The sequence below is a fragment of the Aquarana catesbeiana genome, linkage group LG09 (genome assembly GCF_042186555.1).
Source record: "Aquarana catesbeiana isolate 2022-GZ linkage group LG09, ASM4218655v1, whole genome shotgun sequence".
Classification (NCBI taxonomy): domain Eukaryota; kingdom Metazoa; phylum Chordata; class Amphibia; order Anura; family Ranidae; genus Aquarana; species Aquarana catesbeiana.
In genome coordinates, this window is record NC_133332.1 from 291,739,884 (window position 1) to 291,755,123 (window position 15,240).

Here is a 15,240-nt window from a genome sequence, read left to right on the forward strand (position 1 = left end):
TTTCCAGTGTGAATAAAAGTTTAACTTGTCCAGTAGACAATGCAAAAATGCTTAAACATCCAACAGATAAAAAGTTGGAATTAAAATCCTCTTTTTCCTTGGCAGGGACCGTTACTCAGCCTGCAGTTGCTGCAATAGGCATCCGTCAGTCCCTAAAGGACCAGTTCAGAGAGGCCCTTAAGGAGGTCCCTACACAACAGGCCCGTGAGTTGGCCGAACTACCAAAGGCATTATGTTTTGTCATAGACGCTATGAAAGACTCTATTCATCAGGCGTCCTGCCTTGCGCTTGTGCTAGTACACATGCGTAGGACCCTTTGGTTAAAAAATTGGTCAGCCGAAGTACCTTGAAAAAGGCTTCCGACTAGTTTCCCTTGTAATGGGGAGCGACTATTTGGGGATGATTTGGATAAATACATCCAAACTATTTCTAGTGGGAAGAGTACTCTTTTTGTCAGTCAAAAGAAAGTATAAACGTCCTTAATTTTAACTGACTTTTTCTCCTGCGCCAGGGGCATCCACCTCTAGGCAGTGGCGATGGCCTCCGCCGTCAGACTCTAGAGGAAAACCTCAGGGTCAGGCCCAGGCAAAAAAGAAGACCTGGGGCCAGAAATCTGCAAAGCAACATACTAAAGCCTCATCATGAAGAGGCGCCCCCCCTCGCCAGAGTGGGGGGAAGACTTCTGCAATACTCAGAAGTCTGGCAAAGGGAAATTCAGGACAAATGGGTCATCTCCACGGTGTCTCTAGGATACAAACCAGAATTTCGGGAGTTTCCACTGTCTCGTTTTCTGAGATCAAACGTTCCCAAAGATCCAGGGAAAAGGCAATTTCTGTTTCAAGCATGATTATTGGCTCAGGGGGTGATCATACAGATCCCCACAGAAGAGCAAGGTTTGGGGTGTTATTCAAACCTGTTTACGGTACCAAAACCAAATGGAGATGTCAGACCCATGCGAGATCTAAAGAATCTAATTTAGTTCCTGAAAATCCGCTCCTTTCACATGGAGTCGATCAGGTCAGTCGTTTCTATCCTACAAGGAAGAGAACTCCTGGCGTCCATCGACATCAGGGATGCATATCTGCATGTTACTATATTTCCCGCTCACCAAAGGTTTCTGTGATGCGAAGTAGAACAGCAGCACTTTCAGTTTGCAGCCTTACCCTTCGGGCTAGCTACAGCACCCCAGGTAATATGAGAAATAAACGTATATGTGTCACCGACACAAAAAAACTGTGTACAAAACAATAATATTTCCCTTAAAATTTGAGTTGCTGCATTCAAAAAAGACCATTCGGTGAAAAAAAATTTAGTATGTGTGTTGAGTGTGCTACTCTATTTGCAATACACCACTCCGTTTAGCATTGTGTATTCACAAACATTTCTAAACACATAACATTATACCTAAATTAATTAATATTAAATAATATTTCCATAGACATCAGTATATAGAACAACGTGCCACACAATTCACAATGCTCAAGCATACAGAAAAAAACCCACATTCATGTGTATATGAATTTAAACATGTGAGTTTCAAAAAACAAAATAAAAATATTGAAAAATATCACAAAAGATTATCACAAAAAGTTATATAGTGTCCAAAAGTCTATGTGCAAAGTGCAATGTGCAATCAATTCAAAGGTTACTGTGCAACCTTCCTTCAAGTTTACAACATTTGTTATCCGTGATTCATCGTGACATAATCACCATTTCCATGACAAACCACCACCATATGGATTGGTCACTCACCAGATGTTTAATGAACAATGCGCCTTCGGTTCATTAATAGGGATAACCACTCCACCTGGTTCATATATGTGCTGTCCCCAATGCGCTACATATGAGCCTTAGTTTTCCTCATAGAAAATATATGAACAACGATCATTGCGCAATAAGTTTAAAAAGCTGTTTATTTTAGCCAAATAGAAGAATATAAACTCATATTTAAAAGTGCCCTCTAGCCGGCACTAAGCTGTTCCAGCAGTTAAGGATGGGTGTAAAAGGTGGCGTGGTTACCAGTGTGCGATATGAACTTCGTCCACACTCGGCTTGCGCTTCACCCCTCGCTCTCATCCGTACCGGACGTAACATAATCACGTGACCAAAAAATCTCCCAGCAGCCTCTACGCGTTTCGCATCATAGTGTGCGTCATCAGGAAGCTCTTTTAAATGTGAGTTTTTATTCTTTAGCTAAAATAAACAGCTTTTTAAACTTATTGCACAATGATTGTTGTTCATATATTTGCAGGTGGAGTGGTTATCCCTATTAATGAACCAAAGGCGCATTGTTCATTAAACATATGGTGGTAGTTTGTCACGGAAGTGGTGATTATGTCACGATGAATCACGGATAACAGATGTTGTAAACTTGAAGGAAGGCTGCACAGTAACCTTTGGATTTATTGCACATTGCACATAGACTTTTGGACACTATATAACTTTTTGTGATAATCTTTTGTGATATTTTTCAATATTTTTATTTTGTTTTTGTGAAACTCACATGTTTAACTTCATATACACATGAATGTGTTTTTTTTTCCATATGCTGGAGCATTGTGAATTTTGTGGCATGTTGTTCTATATACTGATGTCTATGGAAATATTATTTATTATTAATTAATTAAGGTATATGTTATGTGTTTAGAAATGTCTGTGGGTAGACAATGCTAAACTGAGTGGGGTATTGCAAATACAGTAGCGCACTCAACACACATACTAATAACAGCACCCCAGGTGTTCATAAAAGTGCTGGCCCCATCTCTAGCCAGGTTAAGGGCACAGGGCATAACAGTCTTGGCGTACCTAGACGATCTATTGCTAATAGACCAGTCAGTGGCCCGCTTGGAGCAAAGTGTATGCATTACAACCAGTTTACCTGGAAAGTCTGGGTTGGATTCTCAATCTAGAGAAGTCTTCCTTAAAACCACTAAAAAAGCAGGAGTATTTGGGCCTGATCATAGAAACAGCCCAGAAAAAGGTGTTCTTGCCTCCGGCAAAAATCAACTCCATACAAGAGCTGGAGCGGATGGTCAGGTCGAAAGGAGATCCCTCCATTTACCTTCGCATGAGGTTGTTAGGAAAGATGGTGGCTTTGTTCGAAGCAATCCCCTATGGCCAGTTCCATTCGAGATTGTTGCAAAACAGTATCCTGTCTGCTTGGAACAAAACGATCCAAGCTTTGAACTTGCCACTGCGGCTGTCCCCAAGCCTCAGTTGGTGGTTACTAACCCAGAATCTGCTGAAAGGAAAATCCTTCAGACCAATTATCTGGAGTAGTAATGACAGGTGACAGCCTTTCTGGCTGGGGAGCAGTACTAGAGAAGATGCCTGTCCAGGGACAGTAGTCAAGAACCGAAATAGCCTTGCCCATCAACATCCTAGAGATTCGGGCAGTGCGTCTGGCTCTGAAGGCCTGGACTTCCAGATTAAGGGATTGTCCTGTCAGGATCCAGTCCAACAATGCCACAGCTGTGGCCTATATCAATCACCAAGGGGGCACCAAGAGTCTCAATGCAGAGAGAGGTGAACCATATTCTAACTTGGGCAGAAAGGAATGTCCCGTGCCTATCAGCAGTCTTCATTCTGGGAGTAGAGAATTGGCAGACAGACTACTTAAGTCGCCAGCAGTTATTCCCGGGGGAATGGTCTCTTCATCCTGACATTTTTCGGGCTGTTTGCCAAAGATGGGGGACTCCGGAGGTAGATCTTGTGGCGTCCAGATTCAACATGAAGTTAGTCAACTTTGTGTCCAGGACAAGGGATCCACTTGCATGCGGAACAAGTGTTGGTGCCCCCGTGGGATCAGTTCTCACTGATCTATGCATTCCCCCCTATTCAGTTGCTACCACGACTTCTTTTCAGAATCAAGCTGGAAAGAAAGCCGGTAATTCTGGTAGCACCAGCATGGCCCAGAAAGTCATGGTATGCAGAAGTCGTAAAGATGGCAGTGGGGGATCCATGGTCCCTTCCACTAAGGCCAGACCTGCTCTCACAGGGGCCGATATTCCATCCTACTAAATTTAACGGCCTGGCTATCGAAACCCACGTTCTGAAGAAACGTGGGCTTTCAGGTGAGATAACTCTACTTTGATTAATGCAAGGAAGCCAGCTTCAGAACTATATATTATAGAGTCTGGAGGGCTTATGTTTCCTGGTGTGAATCCAAGGGTTGGCACCCTCGGAGATGAATCATAAGCAAAATTCTTGCCTTTCTACAATTAGGGGTAGAGATGAAGTTGGCCTTGAGTACTATTAAGTCTCAGCCTTATCGATCTTATTTCAAAGACCACTTGCTACGCATTCTTTAGTCTGTGGTTTTATGCAAGGGGTGAGGCGGATTAATCTGCCAGTTAAATCACTTTTGAGCCCTTGGGACTTGAACTTAGTTTTGTGCTCTTGCTTGCTATAGCCTCAACAAGGAGGGTTTCGGAATTGGCTGCTCTTTCGTGTAAAGAGCCATACTTGATTATTCATGAGGACAGAGTGGTGTTGCGCCCTCGTCCAGATTTTTTCCCAAAAGTGGCCTCAGGTCTTCACCTGAACCAAGATATTGTCCTGCCATCATTTTTTCCAAAACCACGTTCCAGGGAAGAGAAGTTGCTACATTGTCTTGATGTGGTGAGAGCAGTGAAAATCTATTTTAAGACAACTGCTCAGATTAGAAAGACTGATGTCTTATTTATTCTGCCAGAAGGTCCTAAGAAAGGATAGGCAGCGTCGAAATCCACTGACGCTAAGTGGACTTGGCAAGTTATAATTCAGACTTATGATTTAAGGGGAAAGACTCCTCCTTTTCAAGTCAAAGCGCACTCTACCAGGTTGGTTAGTGCTTCTTGAGCAGTGCGTCATCAGGCCTCCATGGCTCAGATCTGCAAGGCCGCAACTTGGTCTTCAGTACATACATTCACAAAATGTTATCAGGTGGATGTAAGGAGGTATGAGGATATCGCCTTCGGGCGCAGTGTGCTGCAGGCAGCAGTATAAGTCCTCAAGTCTGGGGGTGCCCTCCGGAATGTCTCTCCCTCCCCTCAAGTAGCATTGCTATGGGACGTCCCATTAAGTAATTACTTAAGGCTCTGTGTCCCATGATGTACGATTAAGAAAATAGGATTTTTATAACAGCTTACCTGTAAAATCCTTTTCTTGGAGTACATTATGAGACACAGAGGTCCCCCCCCTCTTTTATGGGGTTTAAGTATATTGCTTTGCTACAAAAACTGAGGTACTCCTGGAAGGAGGAGGGGTTATATAGGGGTGTAAACTTCCTGTATTTGGGTATACCAGTGTCCATCACCTGAAGGTGGCCCACAACCCATTAAGTTTTTACTTAGCCTCTGTGTCCCATGATGAACTCCAAGAAAAAGATTTTACAGGTAAAGCTGTTATTAAAAAAATCCTATTTTTGTCCATTGAAGGACACATGAATTCAAACAGTTAGGATGTCCAAAAGCAATCCAACTGAAAGGTGGGCAACAGCCAATGATAGAACCAATTGACCAGGAACCATCTGTAACAAATAACTACCATAAGGACCAATAGCTGAAGCTGAACCAGATTAGGGGAGTCTATCAGAAGCCATGTAAGGCGACAGAGGATCAACCTGATGCTTAGACCCTATAACAATAGGTGTCCCAGCTTATGGATGTCAGTTCTATTCATGATATCAGGTAAATGCCCACAGAACTGTTAGGAGAGTATGGGCCTGGGAGGACTGTCCCCTTTGTGTCCTTGGAGGGCATACTGGACAGCAAAGTGATCAGCAACTAAGCCCAAAGTGAGGCAAGGCTGTTACTACTCACAAACCCAGGCAGCTGGTGCTAATGAGGGTTTCAGGCAGCTGTAGGTGACCAAGACACTGTAGTGCCTAGCGGATGATATCCGTACTCCATTTCTCAGCAATAAACCTTACGGTGGAAAAAGCAGTTAGTAGCGAGAACTTTAAAAAAAATGCCTATTAGTGAAAACCGTAGTTAGTCTTTCAGCCTTACCGGCATTACTAAGTGAATCTTAATAAACAGGGTCACACATGGGGCTGTGCCACAGCTCTGGAGCTAGAGAACACTATACGCCTAACATAGCATATGAAGGTCTGGAAGGTGCCAAAATGCACAGCCCAGCACCTGAAGGTCACATTCAAGGCTAGCCCCACACATCCTGTCCAGTGGGGTCCAGGTACGGCACCCAAAGGAAAAAACGGAGGAACTTCCAATCTGAATATCTGCTATATAGAAATCCGCTCAAGCAGTGGTGTAGTGAGAAATCTTGAAGACGCTGAGGAAAAAAAATTTACAAATCGAAGGCCAGCAAAAATATGTTATTTTGGCAAGGCTGAAGAAAAGGTGTCAAAGGCCCTAGGTCACTAGAAAAAAAATGAGGTATCCTGGGTAGAGGATGGGTTATGCAAAGACTGTCTTACAACTTTTCTGTTTGCCAGTGTCCCAACCTTCTGTAGGTGGCAGGAGAACCCAACTGTTTATGAATTCCTGTGTTCTTTGATGAACAATGTAGGTTTGAATTATAAAAAAAATTCTGTATGGCTCTGTAGATCATCATTGTGCATGTTGATGATAAACATAAAAAGTGTTATAGGATAAACATGGATTTAAAAAAAACATGGAAGAGAGGTGAAATAACAGGCTCTGCTACTTTAACAGGATAAAATTACTAATAGCATCTATACGGTTGCAGATGCTTTTAGCGCTCCTGTTCTAACCAAATGCTGGAAAAAGTAACTAATCTTTAAAATAGTTTTTTTTTTCATTAATGTTTGCAGACACATTAACTTATTGATATTATTTAGACATGCTTTTACATGTGTATCTGTAAAGTAAACTAGAGATTTTCTTTAGAATGATCGCCTTTTTAGTTACATTGGAGCGCATCTAGGTGATGCCAATTGCTATAAGCAGAGAATATAATAAAGTGTGATTTTTTTTTTTTTTTTAGGTCCGTAAATGGAACTGGTAGTCCTACTACATCTCACTGTGCCTCTGTTCCTGGCACCGTAGAAGAGGAAGGCGATTCTGTGGATAAAGAGGATAACAGCACAGATTGTAGTGGCACCCCAGAAGTAACATCTGCCAGACGTCAGACCATGCAGAAGATTGGGCAGCAAGTCAGCACGGTATCTGACATATCTAATGTTGTGGCGCAAAACCGTCGCTTACTGCCAAACTACAGGAACCCTTTGCATGTGATGGATGGGCCAGAACAAAGATACTTTGTTGGCATCATTGACATATTCACTGTGTATGGCTTGAGGAAAAAGCTGGAGTATCTTTGGAAGAGCATGCGTTACCGTGGACAGGAGTTCTCCACGGTCAGCCCTTGCCGATATTCACAAAGGCTGTGTCGTTGGGTGGAAACCCACACCGTGTAATGATTGGCAGCTTTGACATGGAGGACAGTCAGGGTTGACCAGCAGCACTAGGTCAATATAACCGTCTTATAGAGACCTTTGTTTATTTGGCTCACGTTATTACTGTGTACATTTAAAGCTGCGTGGGTCATTGAAGGCAACATGTAGCGCTTTTAACACAATTAGAAGACTGCAGCGAGAGATGATGGCTGTGCGTTACCAAAATGCACACAATCTTGAAATTCCTCTGTACCACCTGCTTCTTCTATACAACACTGCTACTACTGGCTTTTCACACAAGCAACCAAGTGGGGGTCATACAGGTGCTACCAAACTGTACATTTTAAATTATTTGTACTGCGTACACCCCCACTGCCTAGTCAGTGCCTTATGGTACATTAAATACAGCCATGTCTGTCACTTCCAACAGATACATGCCCACTATTTACAATGTTCAGGCACTGCTGTATTATGTGCAGCACTGAAGGCAATATGTATTTGTACACAGCGCTCTTCTGGGTTACTGCCTTCTTACCCCCCCAGCAGCATTTCCCTTCTCCGTGCCTTGAACAAATTCAGTGTAACGGCATGCAGTTGCTATATTTAAGATGCCTTTTTGCGACAAAAAAAAAAACCCACCAATGTGTGTGTGTATATATATATAATGAAAATGCATGACTGTATGAGTGGAGTCCTGATGAATGAATCCCCTGATTATCAAACTTCTTTTATGGCTGGTAGAATTGTTATTTTGTTTTTTAACCTCCATCACAAGAACATTAAATTATTTTCTTGCAATGGTGTATTAACCGATAACATTTTATTATCCAGATTTTTCTAAACATAGAATTTCTGCATTTTAAAATGTACAACTTGTATTTCTTATGCTGTGCCTATATGCATGTACAATAGCAAAAATGATTTAAGCCCAACTGAACAATGTCTAAATACATTCCAGATGAATCAAAATAAAGGTTTGCAAAGTCTTACAGTCTGTTTTCTTTAGAAAGTGAACAGACCTGGAGTAGGAAATCCCTGTCCCCCTGGCTGCATTGTTCTAGAGAAGGACCATTGTTCTCTGTGTGGAGGCAGTGGTCTCTCTGCAGAATTCTGAAATAAAAAAGATTTTTGCTATCCCACGATTGCCTAATTGAAATGAACACAACTCCACCCTCTTTTCTAAGCTCACTTGGCACCCTCTACTCTTTAATAAACCAACCCTATTGCATACTATATAAATTAAGGGTGCGCATCTTTACTGGTCTCACGATTCAATTCCGATTATCCTGTCCACGATTCGATTAGATTCTGCAATGCATCGCGATTACTGCACATGGTTAAAAACTTTATCCAAAAATTCAAGCAGTTAGAAAAACACATGTTCTACAGTGGCACAGGGGAGGATGGGATCAGGCAGAGGGGTGATGGTAGTGGAGGATGGGATCAGTGAACACTGGTACTGGCCTACTCTGTCAGCCGATTCCCCATCCTCCATGCTGCTCAGTGTTTTCTCCTTCTGGTGCCTCCAGTGAAGCCTCACCTCATGTCGGGTCTCCTTGAACTCCTCCCCCTGAACTGTACTGGCTGTCAGCTCATCAGCTAACTTTCTGCTTCAGTAAAGGGGAGGGGGCTTTATCCACTATGCAGGCTCTGCCTCTGTGTTTCTCCTGGAGAGGCAGAGCACCACACGGGACGACGGATGATGTCATCAGACATCGATTCGGCCGACTCGCAGCATCATGAACATCTGAATCGCGATGCACCGATTATATTCAACACCCCTAATATAAATATAATCTGCCTCCAATCAGATTAATCCATTTTAAGAGTTTAACGTTTGAATCTACTTGGTAGCTTTGAGCAACAGACTTCATTTAATAGTATAATTCCAGCCATTATTGAAAATTGGGTACTCCATACCCAATAGGCTCAGTACCGTTTTCATTCAGGTATTGTTGTAGAACAGGAGTATGCAATTAGCGGTCCCGTCATGCTTGCGGCTGTCAGAGTCTTGCTATGCTTCATGGGACTTGTAGTTCTGGAACAGCTGGAGGTCCGCTAATTGCATATCCCTGTTGTAGAACATTCACACACAGTTATTTGAGAACCCCTTGTGTAAGCCAGAATTCTTAAAACACACCACGCTGAAGACTCCTTCCTGTATCTTGCTCACATACAGAAAGCCCCATCTGCCAAAGTTCAGAGCATCCCATTACCTTGGACGTGTGATGCATAGGAATCTAGAAACAGAAATGTCTAGTGTCAACAAGATTTTGTTTGCATCAGAACTGCTTTTTTTCCCCATACAATTCAATAGCAATGCAAAGGCAGGTTGATGCAGCTTAGGTCAAATGCACCTACCAATGAATTTTGAATGATCTTTGAAGTGTCAGATCTTAAATTCAAATTGAATGCACCTGAAAGCAAGCCTCATTCACCTGTCGACAAAAGTTGGTCAACATAGGCCCAAAATGCCAAAGCACTTAAATCAAGAAGCAGACTTTAGACACCATTCGCATGGGCATTTTACAACGCTGTAAATCCCAGCAGCAGGAAATCTGATTCACAGATAGCACTTTGTGCATCCAGCTGTGGTAACCTGAAGTGATTGTTAGCTTTGCACGAGTAGCTACAGCCACCAACAGCCTGTCTGTCACTGCAATCTCAGCAGCAGGAATTAGCAGATTTGTACCACAGGGATTCGCAGTGTGGCAAATCGGCCATACGAATGGTGCCTAATCTATCCCACTTTCTGTAGAATCTGGCTCCAGTAGACTAGGGTTGGTGTAAACGTTTATTTACGAAGCCTCTAAATCAGGGATCCTCAAACTACAGCCCTCCAGCTGTTGCGGAACTACACATCCCATGAGGCATTGTAAAACTCTGACATTCACAGACATGTCAAGGCATGATGAGAATTGTAGTTCTTGAACAACTGGAGGGCCATAGTTTGAAGACCCTTGCTCTAAATACTTTGATTAGGCTGAACAGAGTATGACTGAAGCCTTCAACACCACAGAGGATCTAACCCTTCCTTTATCTATCTGAAAGCTTTGGAAGGAATTCTTTCAAGTTGGAATCTGCATACATTACATACAAAAAATTCAAACCAATACAAGGAAAACACTGGTTTTGTTTCACTACAATTTTTATTATACTAAAAATGTTTAAAAATGACAAGTTTGTTTCCTAAAAAAGTTGTAAATGGACCAAAAGTGAAGAGTTCTCATAATGTATCCCAAAGAACTGCAAGTGAAACATGCATTGCCTGCAAGTAGGAGGCTTTCAAGAGGTGATGTAACAGTGTGCTTGTTGATAAAACAATGGCACCAAGGCTAGGTTTAGTAGCAGGGTCCATTGCCACGTTATCAAGGGCACTGTACAGTCTTATAGCAGCCAAATCCTCCCTAGTGTTGGCTTAAAGCTAATCAGGATGATTGCCAAGGGCAAGAATCAGTTCTCATCTTAAGCATGATAAGCTGGCCAAATTTGTGTGGCTCTGTTGGCACCCTCCTGCCTGACATCCTTCAACTGAAAAGTTGCACAGAAAATTGTGGACAAACAACTCCAATCAGGAGTGGTGGGCACAGAAATCCCTCATCCAGAGTGCGATGAGCCACTGAAGGCAAGTTGGTGACCCAGGAATCCACGCATCTACAGGTTGGGAATAGCAGTGGCACTTCCTTTTAGCTTTATTTAGTATGGCAGGGATCTATGAATTACAAAGACTGAATATTGGCAGAATCAGTTTCCAGGTATATTTAACTGTTTGGCTTAAGTTAAAATTTAAAGCAAGGTTCTCCAATTGTCACAAAACCCAACCTAGGGCCATTTTAGGTCATAAACTGACCTCTGCCACCTGTGTAACTCAACATTTAAATTTCAAATTCCATTTTACAATTTTGGCTAGTTATGCCCTTTTTTTTTTCTTTAGCAATGAGTGGGACTGCTTGGATTACAGTTAAACTTTATACATTGCTTATCAAAGGATAGCATTACTTTTCCATAGATAATGTTAGCAAGTTTCCGTTGTCCCCACCTAACATATGCCCCTACAGAGCAGGGCGCCCTCTTGTGCCAAACGCTAGGACCTGCCTCATTTATTTTGACCTTTCCATTTCATTATGGGAGTGAACTTCCCAGCATTCCTAGAGACTTTTCTCTGCAATGGGGCATCTTTGTGGGAGTGGCCATGGTAGCCCTGTTGGGTTTGATGTATATTTTACATATATGTTCTGTCAAGCACCAGAAAAAGCTCAAGAGTACTTAAGCGAGATCAGCCTTTGCTGGGCAGTTTCACATGTGCTAGGTGAAATTAGTAGGGATTGAGGACTGTATCCCTATGACTGCATTATACCATTGTGTCAAAATGTAGTTGTATAGCTCAGTGGATGCAAAAGGTGGTGACAGGGGATTCAGAAAAGGGAAGGAAGCATTATCACCACTGCAGTGCAAGTGGGGGGGGGGGGGGGGGGGGGGAGAGAGAAAACAAAAAAAAAACAAAAACACACCTTAGCCATAACTTAAAGCGATATTAAATTCTTTTTTTTTCTTAATTAAAAAAAATAAATAAAAGAATCATGTTATACTTACCTGTACTGTGCAGTGGTTTTGCACAAAGCAGCCCGAATCCTCTTCTCGGGTCCCTTGCTGCCACTCCTGGCCCCTCCCTACTTCCGGGTGCCCCCACAGCAAGTAGCTTGCTGTGGGGGCACCCAAGCAGGCACACCCCCGAGCCATGGTTGCATGCTTGTCCATTCACACACAGAGCTGTGGCTCGGCCCCGCCCCCTGTTGCCTGATTGGCTTCGGCTGCTGTCAATCACAGCCAGTGAGCCAATGGCTCCTGCCAAAACCAATCAGGAGTAGTGCAAGTCCCCGGAGAATCAAGGCTCCAGGACATTGCTGGATCAAGAGGGGGCTCAGATAAGTATTGGGGGTGGGGGGTGGGGAAGATGCTGCACACAATTTTTTTTTTCCCCCCCCTTCATGCAAAAAAAAAAAAAAAAAAAAAAAAAAAAAAAAAAGTAAAAACCTTGGGTCTTTACAACCACTTTAAAAGTAGTGCTAAAGGCTGAAGAGTGTTTGAATATGTACACACACACCCGTCTGAGTGCGGCTAGCGCCCCCCCCAATACTTACCCGAGCCTGATCTCAATCCAGCGTTATGCACGAGAGCAGCAGCTCCCTCCTCCTAGGCTTAAAGATGGCAGCGGAGCCACTGGCTCCTACTGCTGTCAATCATAGCCAGTGACGGGCAGGTCAAGCCACACTCTGTGTGTTAATGAACACACAGAGCTGGCTCAGGAGCGAACCAACACAAGTCCGTCCCCCCCCCATAGCAAGTGCCGGGGGGGGGGGGGCAGAAGTGCTGGCTGGGAACCCAAGGAGGAGGATCAGAGCTGCTATGTGCAAAACCATTGCACAGAGCAGGTAAGTATAAACGTGTTTATTAAAAAGAAAAAAAAAAAGTTCACAATCCCTTCAAAGGGTAAAATCTGTCACTTTTCAATAACCAATGGGGGAGCATAAGCATGCCAATCTGATACAAACATGTAGACCAGGAAAGGCAGTTAGAGGGGTCATCAAACCAGAATGACAATCCTAAAACTAGTATTAATTCTCAGTGGTAACCTCCACACATCCTCCGTTCAGGTGTCCTATGTACCACCATGGGGCAGAGATAGGAGTTCCCTTGAAGGGTTATAAGCTAAAGTCCATTACTTGTAAGTTGCTAGTACTGGCCTATGGTAAATGCCCGATTATAAAACCAGCCCTATCTAACTAAGCTGGTCATGTTCAAGCCTGAATCATGGGGTCCCAACTAAGAACACCAGAAATCGCAATATACATATTATGTTATGTATATAACTTATTCCACTTTCTTCCGCTGAGGCAATGCGTGCAACACTACAAACCCTACAGTAGACACTGTAGAGCACATACAGTCCTTTATGGGTGTTTCAGGAATAGCTTGATTGGAATATAAATACAGTATCAATTCAAAAACATTAGACATAGCTAGTAAAAATTAACAAAGCAATAAGCTTGATCATGAACTAACTCTACAAGTGACCCCTGTTGCCGTTGATCGGGAATGCATTTATATATTAGTAAGAATCCACTTTTAGGGCCACAGCCAGCTGACTATGGATGTAGTTGCAGACCACTGTAAAACCGCTTAATCTTCCAGATCCACGGAATCATAATTTTTTTTTTTAACAGTCAGATTTGTGTGTCACACAGTACCATCTACAGGCACAAATGGGGTACTGCTGGCTGTCACCAAAAGCGCTGCTAAATTGACAGTCTCTTGCTAACTGCATAATGTAAACACTGAGAGACCGACTTACAAAAATTGTAGGTTTGCCATTTAATCAGAAAATATTGATTCACAGTTTTGCCTATTAACCCGCTCTGGGCAATTTCCATCTAAATCTATTAGATTTCACTAATTGATCAAAATTTCCCACCTGTTTTTTTTTTTTTTTTTTAATTATTTTTTAGCAGCTGCATGAGGAAAACTAAGAGCAATTATTTTTATATTTCTAAACAAGCACCTAAATGGTCAACATAAAATATACATTAAAAATTCAAGACAGGCTTGCTCACATTTCAGAAGCTGGCCAAACCAAAGTCGGATTCAGAAGAATTACACAAGTTGTTGTAGAAGGACATAGCTGTACCTTTCAATTTATGTCTAAAACAACCTCATCCTAGATGTTAAAATCTGCTGAGCATAATCTGACTGGTTGGATAAGCTTAAACATTTGTCATAATTCCTTCATCTCCTACTGCAACTTGCCAGCTATATCAGGTATGATATAGAGTTTGGGATCTGATGTAATATCAGAAAGCAAAGGGAAGGGGGGGGGGGGGGGGTCATTGTCAGGAAGAGATGTCAAGATAACCTATCTACACATAATGAAAAAAATAGTTTATCCAAAATTACAAGAAAGTAAGCCAGTGGCCACTTGTACTTTACAATCTGTGTCAAATTACCAACTGTCCTGAACTATATACACATCACCAACTGTCATGCAGACGGTTATATCTCCTTGTTGAAAACAGCAGTAGCTCTCCTGCTTAGGAATGTGGTGCTTCTTTATCTAGCATCACTCTGAGGCCAGGTGCCTAGGCCTTAATACACACTTAATATTACACCATACAGACTGCACACATAGCCTTAGCTGGGCATGCGTTGGTCACATTACAATTTAGTTTGAGTTAAAAAAGAAAAAAAACAAAAAAAACAAACAAACAGCTGCTAGGCTAAGTTTACATTTTATCCTACATCAGCATCCATTTTGCTCTCTTTCTAGGAACTTTGAACCTACCTTCCACATAATGGGGAAAGAAAATACTATTGCATTTACCCTTATAACAAAGCCAAAAGCCACAGTTATGCTGTGAATACTTCCTTCATGTATGGAGATGCCATCTGTAGGATACACTATTTTTTAAATAACCTAACATGTGTGTTTTGTCATCACTCACTGGGACTAACCAGAAGGCCTCTCTAACACTTATCCTCATAGAAACCACTAATAAACACTACTGCAGCCAGTTTGTAGGCCTATAGTAGTTGGTCATGGACAGGGCTCAGTGTGCTATCATTATAGGCGGCTTCCTCGTCAACGGCCACCATTTCTCCCTCTTCACTTTTGCCAAACTGCATCTCTGGCTCCATAAGGTACCCAGAATCCTCTTCACTTGTACCCACAGCAGCATCAAATCCTGCATTAGAATCCTCATTGCCACTTCCAATGTGTACTCTTGCGTATTTCTCGCTGGTCTGCTTTGTTGGTACAGAACTGCTCTTCTCTGCCAGATTAGCCAAGTCTTCATCTCTGTGACTGGTAGTGCTAGTCGTTTTCTCTT

General features: G+C 42.5%; 2 protein-coding genes across 2 annotated transcripts in view; one reads left to right on the plus strand and one right to left on the minus strand.

Moving 5' to 3' along the window:
* Positions 1-11,832, plus strand: part of PIP5KL1 (phosphatidylinositol-4-phosphate 5-kinase like 1) — a 57,684-nt gene extending 45,852 nt beyond the window's left edge. The window contains exon 10 of the mRNA XM_073600430.1: positions 6,949-11,832. Within this exon, the coding sequence (XP_073456531.1) occupies positions 6,949-7,381 (433 nt within the window). The 3' untranslated portion in view covers positions 7,382-11,832. The remainder of the gene's footprint in view (positions 1-6,948) is intronic.
* Positions 10,491-15,240, minus strand: part of CIZ1 (CDKN1A interacting zinc finger protein 1) — a gene marked incomplete in the record, with an annotated part of 37,234 nt that continues 32,484 nt past the window's right edge. Inside the window, 1 exon segment of the mRNA XM_073600428.1 lies at positions 10,491-15,240. Coding sequence (XP_073456529.1) covers positions 14,936-15,240 — 305 coding nt within the window.